This window comes from Balaenoptera borealis (assembly GCF_965194805.1).
Source record: "Balaenoptera borealis genome assembly, chromosome: 8".
NCBI classification, from domain to species: Eukaryota; Metazoa; Chordata; class Mammalia; order Artiodactyla; family Balaenopteridae; genus Balaenoptera; species Balaenoptera borealis.
This window is the reverse complement of record NC_138865.1, coordinates 10,028,200-10,042,310: the sequence shown is the minus strand read 5'-3', so window position 1 is coordinate 10,042,310 and position 14,111 is coordinate 10,028,200. Positions and strand designations below refer to the sequence as shown.

The 14,111-nt window shown below is 43.6% G+C and overlaps 1 protein-coding gene across 3 annotated transcripts in view; it reads right to left on the bottom strand.

The window, feature by feature from the left end:
• Positions 1-97: 97 nt before the first annotated feature.
• The window catches only part of INTS9 (integrator complex subunit 9), a 108,907-nt gene continuing 94,893 nt past the window's right edge, over positions 98-14,111 (bottom strand). For 2 of the 3 annotated variants that reach the window (XM_082402778.1, XM_082402777.1), the window contains 3 exons: positions 3,550-3,648; positions 2,699-2,845; positions 98-841 (listed from right to left, as the gene is read on the bottom strand). In XM_082402778.1, the coding sequence (XP_082258904.1) occupies positions 626-841; positions 2,699-2,845; positions 3,550-3,648 (462 nt within the window). In that variant the 3' untranslated portion in view covers positions 98-625. The remainder of the gene's footprint in view (positions 842-2,698; positions 2,846-3,549; positions 3,649-14,111) is intronic. The other variant, XM_082402779.1, reaches the window with a different exon arrangement.

Here is a 14,111-nt window from a genome sequence, read left to right as displayed (position 1 = left end):
TTGCTGTGGTGTTTTCTAAGTTCAGTTCTGTATATTTTCATATTCTTTCAGATACTAAATGGCTGTATAAATTGTAGGTTCAACAGAACACAGCTACTTCTATAAAAAATAAGTTTTATTAACAAAATGAGCTCACATGGTAAAATACAGATAGATGGGTTCATTTTGCTAATTTTGGGGGATCATCTTTCTTATTAGGTACAGCACTGTAGATGATAAAACAAACTCAAAGACTAGTTCCCCTGCCCGCAGCCTGTGAAACCATGAAAAACAGGTCACAAGTCCTCATCTTTTTACCTCTCCTTCCACTATTAACCTCCTGGAAAGCTGCTGTAGCTCTCAGCCTTCTCCTCGGCTTGTTGCCTCACTTGCCTGGCTACCCGAGAGAGGCAGGACTGGGAAGAAGACGAGCCTGAAGGTTAAAGGGAAAGCTCTTGCCTGAAACAGTGCTAAGAAGCCAGACCCGGAGATTCTGGCCGTAACTCCTGAGAATGTCCCTCAAGCCAGAGGCCAGCACCACAGAGACCTGCCAGGCCGCGTGGCCTTCCTCCGCTGGGGGCTGGGCAGCCACGGTGAAGGACTGCGGCAGGGTCTCAGGGACGTGGAGATGGCTTTCGTGTTCCACTCAGAACTTCTGTAGGAATTTGAGGACAAGGTCCCGCAGCCGTACCCTGAGCATCTCGTCATTGTCGCAGATGATATGGGTCGAATCTTCCTCGATCTGGATGAGCGTCTCAGCTTCCTGTAGCAGGACGATATGGCCCTTGGCTGTGTCTTCCACCTTAATATCGCTGAAGCCATGCTGCTCCAAAAGAAAAGGGACAGGAGGATGGTGGGTGCTCTGAAAAGCCGGAGGATATTTCAGCGACTGAGAGTTCTAAAATCATGCTTCCTAGAATTGGCTAAACTGAACATCCTAGAAACTGGCATTTTGGACACTCAGTACAATTCTACAGACTAATCACAGCACCTACCTACAGCAACAGAATTCAAACTGAAGCCCCTAAACATGCAAAATCGCATGCAAAACACAGCAGAATTCCTACAACCTGCTTAAGCTTTTATCTGAGGAGCACGTCTAAGCATCTGGGCTCAGGAGCCTGGGAGGCCAGGCTGCTCCGTACCAGCCTCCATACCGCGCCTGTGGTCCCTGGTGGAAAAGCTCCATCCTGTCCCAGGAAAACGCCGTGCTTCACAGCAAGATACCACTGACCTTTTGATGTGGCAAATCCTTCCCAAGGGAGAAGACAGATAAGGCAGCGTATCAAATACTTCTCCGGGGCCACCTTCAATGCTAACTCAGAACTTTCTTACACATCAGATGTCAAGTTGAGAAAGAAGAAAAGAAATGGAAAGAGGACTAATTTGCCTGAAAGGACACAGGCTAGGTAATGAACGTGACCTAGGGAGATTCTCCACACTTGGCTCTGGAAATCTCACGTGTAGTTTGGGGTGGCCATGGATATTCCTCCTGCAGGAGGAGGTGGGGCAGAAATGGTGGGGGGAGTAGCTAGGGTCGGGGCCTAGGGGTCAACTCCCGGGTGCCCAGGCAGAAGAGCTGAACAAGGTCTTTCTGGGAAAGCAAGTTGTTTCAAGATTTTAAGAAACAAGTCAAGCGTGAGTCCCGTCAGCAGGGCCGGGGGTGCAGCACGGTCGGGAGGAAGCTGGTACTGGTGTGATCACGGCACATGGGGCTCCCTGGGGTTATTCCCATGGGGTGTCCCCATGTCACTAGGGGCCAGGAGAGCCACACAACTCGGGGAAAGCCCTCCCTTCAGGGAAAATTAAACGACTACTGAAGAAAACAATTCCCAATAAAGAGAAAGCTTTTAAGATTTGAAAGAACTCAGCGACTGAGTTATTCAGTTTGGACAAAAGGCAGTAACTAGTTTAACAGAAGAAAGTCTCTTTTCCTGTAATGATCTACTATAGTTGCAGTTCTTCTTGCAAGAAGCAACATGAACAATATTATCTTTAGCCAATTCCTCCTCTTTTCTATCAAGGATTCTATAATTCTGATGCCAAAACAGGGACCTCTGAAGTCCTGTGACTGAAGCCAGAATTACAAATCTTCTCCGGGTAAGTTGTTCTCTTTTTCCTCGTAGCCGTGAAGTCTGCGCCTCGCGGGGGGCAGCCACCAGGGACAAGGGGCGGGATGGCTGCTGAGCCAGCGCAGGGACCACCGTCCTCCACAATGCCTGCCTGCTTCTCTCTCCTCCCACCCTGTCTGGGAATCACTGGCTCTGCTTCCTGAGTGCCTGGGGATCTGGCATCAGTGGCCCCTGTGGCCCCCAGTCCTGCCCGAGACTCGTATCTCCTCTGACCTGGCCATGCTGGCTCTGACAGCGAGGGGTCTTCTCATAGGAAAGTGGGGCTCTAGAGGGGGCAGACCCTTCTTTCTCCTGGCCGTCCCCCTGCCCCATCTGTCACAGCTACGTTCCTGAAGAAAGAAAGGCCCCTCCTCAGTCTGGTTCCCACGAGAAGTGGGGCTGGGGCAAGGGGGGCCCGCTCTCCTCTAAGTCTCCGCAGCTCTCGCCTGGTTCTGCCCCCGCCATGACCGAGGAGCAAGCAGACGCTGCAGGGCCAGCAGCGCAGACAGTGGAGACGGCGAACTGCAGCAGCACGTGCTCCCGGGAGCGGGGCCGCCGTGGGCAGAGCGGGACGGCGGTGCCTCAGACGGCGCAACCCACCCGCTCACCTTCTCCAGCGTCTGCACGAACTGGTCCACGGGGATGGAGCCGCTCAGCAGAGGCTTCAAAACCTTGCAGTCTGGAATGTCGTCACTGGCCCGCTTTCTCTTCTTGCCGCCTGTGGGCTGGGTGGGCTGGGTGGGCCTGGGCGGGGGCTGGGTGGGAGGAAAACAGGGATCTCGTCAAGAAGTCACCCGGGAGCCCGAGTGAAGCTACCCGGCCCGCGGGACCCGCTTCCTGGAAGGGCCCTGGGCCTGCATTCAGGGTCACCATCAGCTGGGGCTCCAGCTGGATTTCCAAATAATGCACACAAGCTAAAGCCAACTGTCCACATATAATCGACACCTTATTCAGCAAAGATATCTTCCTTTTATCAAAATCTATTCTTAATTTTCAATTGACTGAATTCGGTGCTGTCTGCGTAAGGTCTTCATAACCCGTGTTGGTGACCACAGGTGGGGCAGCAGCTCTGAGAACACTGGCTGTGGGGTCAGACTGACTGGCTACAGTCCTTCTGTCAAGAAAATGAAGGGCAGAGAGATGGCCTCTAAGACGGTGATAGTAAAGAGAACTTTGTGAGGATTAAATAAGACAATGCCTGGTAAGGCCCTGGCCTGGGGTACAGCGCACTTTAAGTGGTCGCTATGGACACATGATGTGGAGGAACAAGAGCGACACAGCCCAACCCTGAAAGGGGTTTTTCTCATGGGGGGTGAAGACAAGGGCCCAAAGAGCTCCCCCCAAGGCACACACGTGCCATGAAGTGAGGCGTGAGGCACCGGGGGGAGGGCCTCCACCTGCACGGGGTTCTTCCCGCAGGTCCGCTGTATTTCAGGGCCTTCACCCTCCCCGACAATACCTGGAGAACGTGCTTGTTATCTTTAGTGTGCAGCACGGCCGAGACGGTTGCCAAGGAAACGCCAGGCTTGATCTCCATGGGTACCAGCGAGTCCGCGAGCTGGGAGCAAACAGAGGGGTTTCAGTCAGGCTCCCTGTAAACTGGGGGGATGAGGGTGCTGCCACCGTGCTGTGCAGAGGCAGGGGCTAGGAGGCCACGCTGCGTGGCAGTGCCACCCCCGTGCATGGCTCAGGATTGGATGGTGACGCCCAGGGTCAGGGTCACCCTGGCCAGCAGGCCCGCAGCACCACATGCCCCTGCCAGTCTGGTGGAACAGTACCAGACGTCAAATGTCAAAACTGAGCCTTTAGTGATCACCATTATTTGTTTTCTTTTGAATTTTTATTTACATCACTGCAGTCTAAAATGACCAAATAACTTTAAGAAGTAAAAAACTTAATCATTTTTAATCAAAAATACATCACACACAGACACACACACACACACACACACACACAATCAACTGTGATGAAGAAAGGAGGTGAGAGAAGAGCAGACAGAGGAAAAGGGGGTGGTGGCAGCAGGTAAACAGGCTGAGAAGAGGAAGAGAACTAGCCGACCCAGTGCTCTGAGGTACAATGTCTTTTGCGCTGCTTCTCCTGAGACTCCAGAGTCACCCAGCGCAGGCATGTGCCACCACGTGCTGGGACCTGGGTGCTGCCCCCTCTGCTGCCCCTTTCATTAGTCAGCTGCCACACCATGAAATGCCAACACCCCGCCAAGAGCTCACTGTGTGACCTGGCACAACCTCTATCCAGCTTGCAGGTCTCCTAACACTCTTGTATAGACGTGCACACACACACACACACACGTCCTCCTTACTCAAAATATACACCAAGTGCCGACTTTCCATGCCAGCCTCTGCCTTCATCCTTGTCACTTCTCCAGGGGACTAGTGACAGGCAGGAAGGGAAGAGACAGCAGCATTTGGACTGAGTGAGCTGTCTAATTCCTGGGAATCTGACTTCTCCCAAAGGTAAAATACACAGCTTTAACCTGTGGGCCATCTCTTTCTCTAACACCAGAGTCTGATGTGTACACCTTCTCCTCTGCAACTTCAGAGTCCCCTGACCCAGCCACCAGCAGTGACGTGTGATCTTATGAGAGGCCCTAACACTCGAGTTTAGTTGACTACTGTTCTTAAACGCATGCAGACCTCAACCTATCCAAGCCTCCTTTATAAAAAAACAAATATGCAAGATGCCATTTATGTAAACATGAAGATCAGTATCAAATGGGCAGAGGAAGCAGGTGAGGATATTTGAAATGACTGGCAAACAGATGTGAGGACTATTTCATGAACCAAAAAACGGGGGCGGGGGGTGGCCAAGATGGCAGAGTAGGAAGACCCTGAGCTCACCTCCTCCATGGGCACTCCACAACTACAACTGTAGATATAGCAACCATAGATGAGAATGATCAGAAGACTAGCAGAAAATAATCTTCCACAACTAAAGATATGAAGAAGGAGTCACAATGAGAAGGAGTGGGGCAGAGACACGGTAGAGTCAAGACCCACACACTTGGGTAGGTGACCTGGCAGCCCCACCTACCAGTGTTCCTGTGGTAGTCAGCTCTACCACAATGGAAGGGCCCATGCAGCCCTCAAAGGGGGTGACCCTAGAGCATATATCTGGTGACCAGAGGGGTGTGTGCTGCTGGGCCCCATAGGATGTCTCCTACAAAAGTCCAATTCTCCAAGATTGGGAAATGTAACCTACCTAACACACAGAAATAAAAACAGAATTAGGCAAAATGAGGAGACTGAGGAATATGTTACAAAAAAAGGAATAAGATAAAACCCCAGAAGAACTGAGCAAAGGGGAGACAGGCAATTGACCTGATAAGTTCAAGGTAATGATCATAAAGATGCTCAATGAATTTGGGAGAAGAATGGACGAACACAGTGAGACGTTAGAAATTTTTAATAAAGCGTTAGAAAATATAAAGAAGAACCAGAGCTAAAGAACACAGTAACTGAAACAAAAACTACACTGGAAGGAATCAAGAGTAGATTAGTTGACACAAAGGAACAGATCAGTGCACTAGAAGACAGAGTAGTAGAAATCACCCAAGCTGAACAGAAAAAAGAAAAGAAAAAAGAAAATCGTTTAAGAGACTTCTGGGACAATATCAAGTGCACTAACATTCACATAATAGGGAACTTAAAAGGAGAATACAGAAAGGGGCAGAGAACTGTTTGAAGAGAAACTAACTGAAAACTTCCCTAACCTGGGAAACGAAACACATGCAGGCCTAGGAGAGTCCCAAATAAGATGAACCCAAAGAGGTCCACACCAAGACATACTGTAATTGAAATGGTAAAAATTGAAGGTAAAGAATTTTAAAAGCAGCAAGGGAAAGCAACTAGTTACATACAAAGGAACTCCCATAAGACTATTAGCTAACTTTTCCAAAAGTACTACAAAAGCAACCAGAAAATAATTAAGAAAATGGCAATAAGTACATACCTATAAAATAATGATTTTAAATGTAAATGGGCTGAATTTGCCACTCAAAAGACATAGAGTACTGAATGGATTAAAAAATAAGGCCCATCTACATGTGGCCTACAAGACTCATCTCAGAAATAAGGACAGACACAGACTGAAGGTGAAGGGATGGAAAGAGATATTCTATGAAATGAAAAGCTATACTCAGACAAAATAGACTTTAAAACAAAGACTGTAATAAAAGAAGGGCATTACATAATGATAAACAGGTCAATCCAGCAAGAAGATGTAACATAAATGTATATGCACCTAACACAGAAGCACCAAGATCTATAAAGCAAACATTAATGGACTTAAAGGGAGAAACTGAAAGCAATACAATAATATTAAGAGACTTTTAACACCCCACTCACATCATCGAATAGATCATCTAGACATAAAATCAATAAGGAAACACTGGCCTTAAAATGACACATTAGACCAAATGGCATATATATAATATATATATATATATATATATATATATATATATATATATATATATATATATATATATATAAAACATTCCAGCCAAAAGCAGCAGAATATACATTCTTTTCAAGTGCACATGGAACATTCTCCATGATAGATCACATGCTAGGCCACTAAACAAATCTCAGTAGATTTAAGAAGACAGAAATCATATCAAGCATCTTTTCCAACCACACTATGAAACTAGAAATCAACTACATGAAAAAAATTTCAAAAAACACAAAACACATGGAGGCTGAGCAATATGCTCCTCAACAACCAGTGCGTCAATGAAGAAACCAAAGAAGAATTTAAAAAATACCTGGAGACAAATAAAAATGTAAACACAACAATTCAAAATCTATGGGAAGCAGCAAAGGCAGTTCTAAGAGGGAAACTTACAGTGAACAAGCCTACCTCAGGAAACAAGAAAAGTCTCAAACAAGCTAATCTTATCCCTACAGGAACTAGAAAAAGAAAAAGCAAAACCCAAAGTTAGCAGAAGAAATTCTAAAGCAATGAAACTAAGAGCTACTTCTTTGAAAAGAAAAACAAAATTGATATCCCTTTAGTCAGAATCATCAAGAAAAGAGAGAGGGACCAAACAAATAAAAACAGAAATGAAAGAGGGGAAGTTAAAACTGACACCACAGAAACACAAAGGATCATAAGAGATTACTATGAACAATTACAGGCCAATAAAATGGAAAACCTATAAGAAATGGATAAATTGCTAGAAATGTACAATCTCCCAATACTAAATCAAGAAGAAATAGAAAATATGAACAGACCGATTACCAGTAATGAAACTGAATCAGTAATAACAAACAAAAGTCCAGAACCAGCTGGCTTCGCTGGTGAATTCTACCAAAAATTTAAATCAGAGTTAACACTTATTCTTCTCAAACCATTCCAAAAAACTGAAGAGGAAGGAATGCTTCCAAACTCATTCTACAAGACCAGCATCACCCTGATACCCAAACCAGACAAAGACAGCACACAAAAAAGAAAATCTCAGGCCAATATCACTGACGAACATAGATGAAAAAAGTCTCAACAAAATATTAGCAAACCAAATTCAACAATACATTAAAAGGACCATATACCACGATCAAGTGGGATTTAGCCCAGGGATGCAAGAATGGTTCAATATTCACGAAACAGTCAACATGATACACCACATTAACAAGCAGAAGAATAAAAATCACATGATCATCTTAATAGACTCAGAAAAAGCTTTTGACCAAATTCAACATCAAATCATGATAAAAACTATTAAGAAAGTGGGTATAGAGGGAACATACTAAAGGCCATATATGACAAGCACACAGCTAACATCATACTCAATGGTGAAAAGCTGAAAGCATTTCCTCTAGGATAAGGAACAATACAAGGATGCCCACTCTCGACACTGCTATTCAACATAGTACTGAAGTCCTAGCCACAGCAATCAGAAAGAAAAAGAAATAAAAGGAATCCAAATTGGAAAGGAAGAAGTAAAACTGTCACTGTTGGCAGATGACATGATACTATACATAGAAAATCTTAAAGACACAACCAAACTATTAGAACTAATAAATGAATTCAGTAAGGTTGCAGGATACAAAATCAATATACAGAAATCTGCTGCATTTCCATACACTATCAACAAACTATCTGAAAGAGGAATTAGGAAAACAATCCCATTTACAGCTGCATCAAAAAGAATAAAACACCATGGAATAAATCTAACCAAGGAGGTAAAAGACCTATACTTGGAAAATTCTAAGACACTGATGAAAGAAATTGATGACAACAGAAACAAATGGAAAGATATACTGTGCTCATGGATTGGAAGAATACTGTTAAAATAACCATACTTCCCAAGGCAATCTACAGATTCAATGCAAACTCTATAAAAATACCAATAGCATTTTTTACAGAACTAGAACAAATAATTCTAATATTATATGGAAACACAAAAAACACCAAATAGCCAAAACAATCTTGAGAAAGAAGAACGAAGCCTGAGGTATCACACTCCCTGAGTTTCAACTATACTACAAAGCTATAGTAATTAAAACAAAATGGCATTGGCACAAAAACAGACATATAGGTTAATGGAACAGAATAGAGAGCCCAGAAATAAACACATGCTTATATGGTCATTAAATCTATGATAAAGGAGGCAAGAATATACGATGGGGAAAAGACAGCCTCTTCAATAAATGTTACTGGGAAAACTGAACAACCACATGCAAAAGTCTCATGTCTCATACCATATAAAAAATAAACTCAAAATAGATTAAAGACTTAAATCTAAGACCTTAAACCACAAAACTCCTAGAAGAAAACATAGGCAATATGCTCTTTGACAGCGGTCTTTTATCAATTTTTTTTTTTTTTTGGATGTCTCCTCAGACAAGGGATTCAAAAGCAAAAATAAACAAACGGAACAACATCAAACAAAAAGCTTTTGCACAGTGAAGGATACTATCAATACAAAAAGGCTGCCTACTGAATGGGAGAAGATATTTGTAAACAATATATCAGATAAGGGTTAATACCCAAAATATACAAAGAACTCATATAACTCAACATAAAAAAACCCCAAACAACCTGACTGAAAAATTGGCAGAAGACCTGAATAGGCATTTTCCCAAAGAAGACATACAGATGGCCAACAGACACATGAAAAGATGCTCAACATCACTAATCATCAGGCAAGTGGAAATTGAAACCATAATAAGGTATCACCTCATACCTGTCAGAATAGCTATTATCAAAAAGACAACAAATAACAAGTGTTGGCGAGGATGTAGAGAAAAGGGAACACTTGTGCACTATTGGTGGGATTGTAAATTAGTGTAGCTGCTATGGAAAACAGTGTGGAGGTTCCTCAAAAAATTAAAAATAGAACTACCATATTATCCAGCAATTCCACTTCTGGGTATTTACCCAAAGAAAACAAAACACTAATTTGAAAAGATATATGCACCCCTATGTTCACTGTAGCATTATTTACAATAGCCAAGATATGGAAGCAACCTAAGTGTCCACTGACAGATGAATGGATAAAGAAGATGTGGTGTGTAGATGTACGTGTGTGTGTGTGTATATGCAGTGGGATATTACTTAGCCATAAAAAAAGAATGGAATCTTGCCACTTGTGACAACATGGATAGACCTAGAGGGTATTATGCTAAGTGAAATAATATAACAAATACCATGATTTCACTTATATGTGGAATCTAAAAAACAAATGAACAAACATTAAAAAAAAAAAAAAGAAATACACTCATAGATAGAGAACAAACAGGTGGTTGCCAGAGGGGAAGGGGTGAGGGGATGAGTGAAATAGATAAGAGAGATTGATTCACAGGGATGAAATGTACATTACAGGGAATATAGTCAGTAATATTGTAATAAATTCATATGGTAACAGCTGGTAACTAGACTTAGTATGGTGATCATTTTGTAATGTACAGAAATATTAAATCACTATGTTGTGCACCAGGAACTAACACAGCAGTAGGTCAATTATACTTCAATTTAAAAAAAAAAAAAAAAAAGGGAAAACAAGAGAAAACACATGAAACCAGTGTGAAATGTTCCCACTGAGATGCGTGTGTGCTCTGAGCTCCTGACAGCGCCCATCCATAAATATTCTTTTCCTTCCTACACTGTATTGTTCCCAGCAAAGGATCAAAGGTCAGCTGTCTGGCAGAACTTTAAAGCCAAAGAATTGGCTTGGGAGGTTTGCAGATAGCACTGTGGGAACCAAGCAGGTGAGCGACTCTCCCTGGGCAGCCCCAGGAATAAATCCTATCTCCAAGAAGACTCTCTGAAGTGGCAGCTCTGCCACAAGGGAAGTCTACCTAGAGCCCACGAGACGACTCAGCCAGACACCTCTGGGAAGGAGGGTGCATCCACCTGCCACCCCAGAAACAGTGTTTCTATTAGCGCAGGCCCACGAGGACTGACGTCAGCTCTCCCAGTTTGCACTTACAGGGACAAAGAGGGAGGATTTACAAGGAAGCTGCAGAGGGCACACTTTCATTTGGGGGAGAAACAAGCATCCATTAGTAGTAGCAAAACCTAAAGAACAGCAGCAGATTTTAACCCCTTCATCTCCCACATGCATTTCCCAGGCAAAACCAAGTGATACTTTTAGTTCTGTATCTACATTCCACATACAAAGATTTATGTAAAAGAATGTTTCTCAAAGTATTATTTATAGTTTGAAAAAGCAGAAATAATAAATGTCCACCAGTAAAGGAACAGTTAAATTACGATGCATTTATGATAGACCATTATATACCTAAGATGCTTTTGAAATATCTTTAACGACAATATACTGTTACTTTACAAAGATATTATACGAGGTATGATTCAAACACACACACAGAGTGAACACACAAAGCAAATACAAAAAAAACTGGACAGTAATTACGTCTGGTATTGGGATTAGGACTGATTTTTTTTGTCTTTGTCCTTTTTTTCCCCCTTATTTTCCAAGTTTTCTAGAATGAACAGGCTTATTTTTATTGAAAAATGAATCTTACGACAGAGTCATAAACATAAAAGCTCGAGAAGCCTGAGGGGCCTTAAAAACAAAAGAAGACCATCCAGAGCGCTGGCTCTCAGGTGTGGCGGCAGAGGCCCCTGCGGCTCCTGAGGCTCTTTTGCAGCGTCGAGGTCAATATGATTGTCATTAATAATAAGATGTTTTGCCTTTTCACTCTCATTCTCTCACAAGGGTTCACTAGAATTTTCTAGAGGCTACATGACATGTATATCACAACAGACTGAAAGCAAAAGGGGACAGGAGAATCCAGCCGTCTTCCACAGGCAGATGTTAAAGAGATTTGCTAACATAAAACAGTGCCCTTCTCTTTTTTTTTTTTGAAACATTTTTCAAAAAAGACCTTTTAGGGACTTCCCTGGCGGCTCAGTAGTTAAGAATCCACCTGCCAGTGCAGGGGACATGGGTTTGGTCCCTGATCTGGGAAGATCCCACATGCTGTGGAGCAACTAAACCTGCGAGCCACAACTACTGAGCCTGCGTGCTGCAACTACTGAAGCCCACGCATCTAGAGCCCGTGCTTCACAACAAAGAGAAGCCACCGCAATGAGAAGCCTGTGCACCGCAACGAAGAGTAGCCCCCGCTCTCCGCCACTATAGAGAAAGCCTGCGCGCAGCAACAAAGACCCAATGCAGCCAAAAATAAATGAAAATTTAAAAAAAATCTTTTAGTTGTGTTAACATCTAATGGGTTTACATTATTTTTTATTTAATAATTCATTAATTATTCATTTAAAAATTAAATATTTTTAAAATGTCTTAGTTTTAACTTCTATTATAGCAAATATCAATAGATACAACCCAAATACACAAAAGCTCTCTGGGGTTCTAATTTTTAAGAAGTCTTGAGACCAAAAAGTTTGAGGACTGCTGGCTGAGAGTACTGGAATCTAACTCTAAGCCTTCAAGCCCAGCCACTGTAAGTAAGACCTTGGCCAGAAGGTAAATACCAGACAAAAACAACGCAAAGACACTGGGTCAGAGCCTTTCACTTTGAGATGAGTAAAATGCAGAGAAAATGAAAAGCACAATCATAAAAACACATTAAACAACCCAAATAACTACAAGTGGGGATGGTTAGTGCCACTTCTTTGCTACAAACCACAAAACAAAAACTTGGCCCCTTTTTGGAAGGGAACTTGCTTTCATCTCTCCCTCCCAATCAAAAAAAAAAAAAAAAAATCCATCATCAACGCCAAACTACTAAAACGAAACAAAAAATTCCAACACAGGCAATATTAACCTCATGGGTTAGGCAACTGGAAGTCTAAAGCAAAGAGCAATTATTTCAACGTTCTAGCAGGAGGCTTCAGGAGGACAGCTGGTCAAAAAGAGCCCTGGCCGACCTGCAGGAAGATGGAGGTGGTCCCCCAGAGACCGGCAGTGACACACAGGTGGGCGTGGGGCAGGTCTCAGGGTCAAGGCTGCTGGTCTACTCCCACTGGACTTGAGGGAGGAGCTTCACGAAAGACAGAACGGCGTGCTGGGCACTCCCCAAAGCCAATCCCTTCCTTCTCTGGCTCAGTGTCGGAAGGTATAAAAGAGGTAGATTTATCTTTTATTTTGGTAATTTAAAATGGGAACAGACAAGCTTAACGGTGAGGATACACTTGGGCATGGGAAATGCCAGAAGCTTATTAGTAAGACTGTTTCTTTGTAGATGGCTAGTAATTTTGTTTTTGTCTTTAAAAACTCAACATTCTGCCTTCTTTTTGCCTTCTGTATTGAAAACTGGCACATATGAAATAGGTCTCTTACACCAGCAGTCCTCAAATTTTAGCGAGCATTGGCTCACGTGGAGGGCTGGCTGAAACCCAGACTGCTGGGCCTCACCCTGGAGTGTTGATTCAGCAGGTTAGAAGGTGCACTTCTAACGAGTCCCCAGGGCTGCTGCGGCTGGTGGCGGATTACACGGAGCCCCGCACTGCGATCCCCACAGGAAGGCCGTGGGCTGGGTGCCCCATCGCCGCAGCGGCACAGATCAACTGGGGGCTCTACTCTCACTTAAAGGACAAAATCTGTGACATATGTTAGGAATGACCTTTGGGGCACAAAGGGCACATATTAGCGATCACCTAGGTTTCTTCAGAGATGGAAAAGACCAGGTCTAATTGAGTAAGTGTACCTATCTCATAAGATGGGTGAGACAGTCCTTGGAAAGTGCTGAGTACAGATCCTGGCCCATAGTGACAGCTCAATAAACAAACTGTTTGCAGTACAATTAAATGGGGGAGCCAAAGGGCTGGGCCAATGAAATATGGAGAAAGGACAACCTGGAATTCAGAGCTGAAAGAACTTTCTTCATTCTCTTGGGTCTCGGTAGGACGTGGCCTCAAAGGCAAGAGCAGAGGAGAGGCCAGCTCCGTGCTCACTGTCAGGTGTACTAAGGTCGTGAGGAAACTCCTGACACAGGTAGCCCTGGCCACCTCTCTTGTGAAGGAGCTGTTATCAGAGAGAAATGCAAGTCAGCTGCTGAGCCGAGATACCAGGGTGTGAGCCGCTGCTCTCACAAGCTCCAACGAAAAATGGCTATTTTCCTTTTAAAGAACTAGCAGACCACAAACGTCCCAATGACGCTCAAAGCAGTCCACCTGAGGAACTATACATACCTCTCCACCAGTTTATTGCTTACCAATAAGCGATAAACTGCCCCTTTAAAAAAATCACCTTTATAACTTTCCCCACTTCACCTCTCCAGCCTGGGCTCACAGGCAGCTCTTCTGCCCCCTCGATCCGGCCACATGCTGTTTGCTGAGGGGACACGTGCTGTGACGGCTCCCTCCCCAGGAACCAAGAGTGAAATGAAAATGGATGCGAAATGTGAACGATCATCTACTTCTATGTGTCTTAGTGAAAAACACGACCACTTGCTAGTTTTATCTAGCAAACAAGTCTTGCTAGTTTTATCTTGCTGAATCAATTATATCTAAATTAGTTATGGAAATTTGTTTGGATCTCCTTTGTCTATGGCTCTAGTTTTTAAAAAAATACATTTA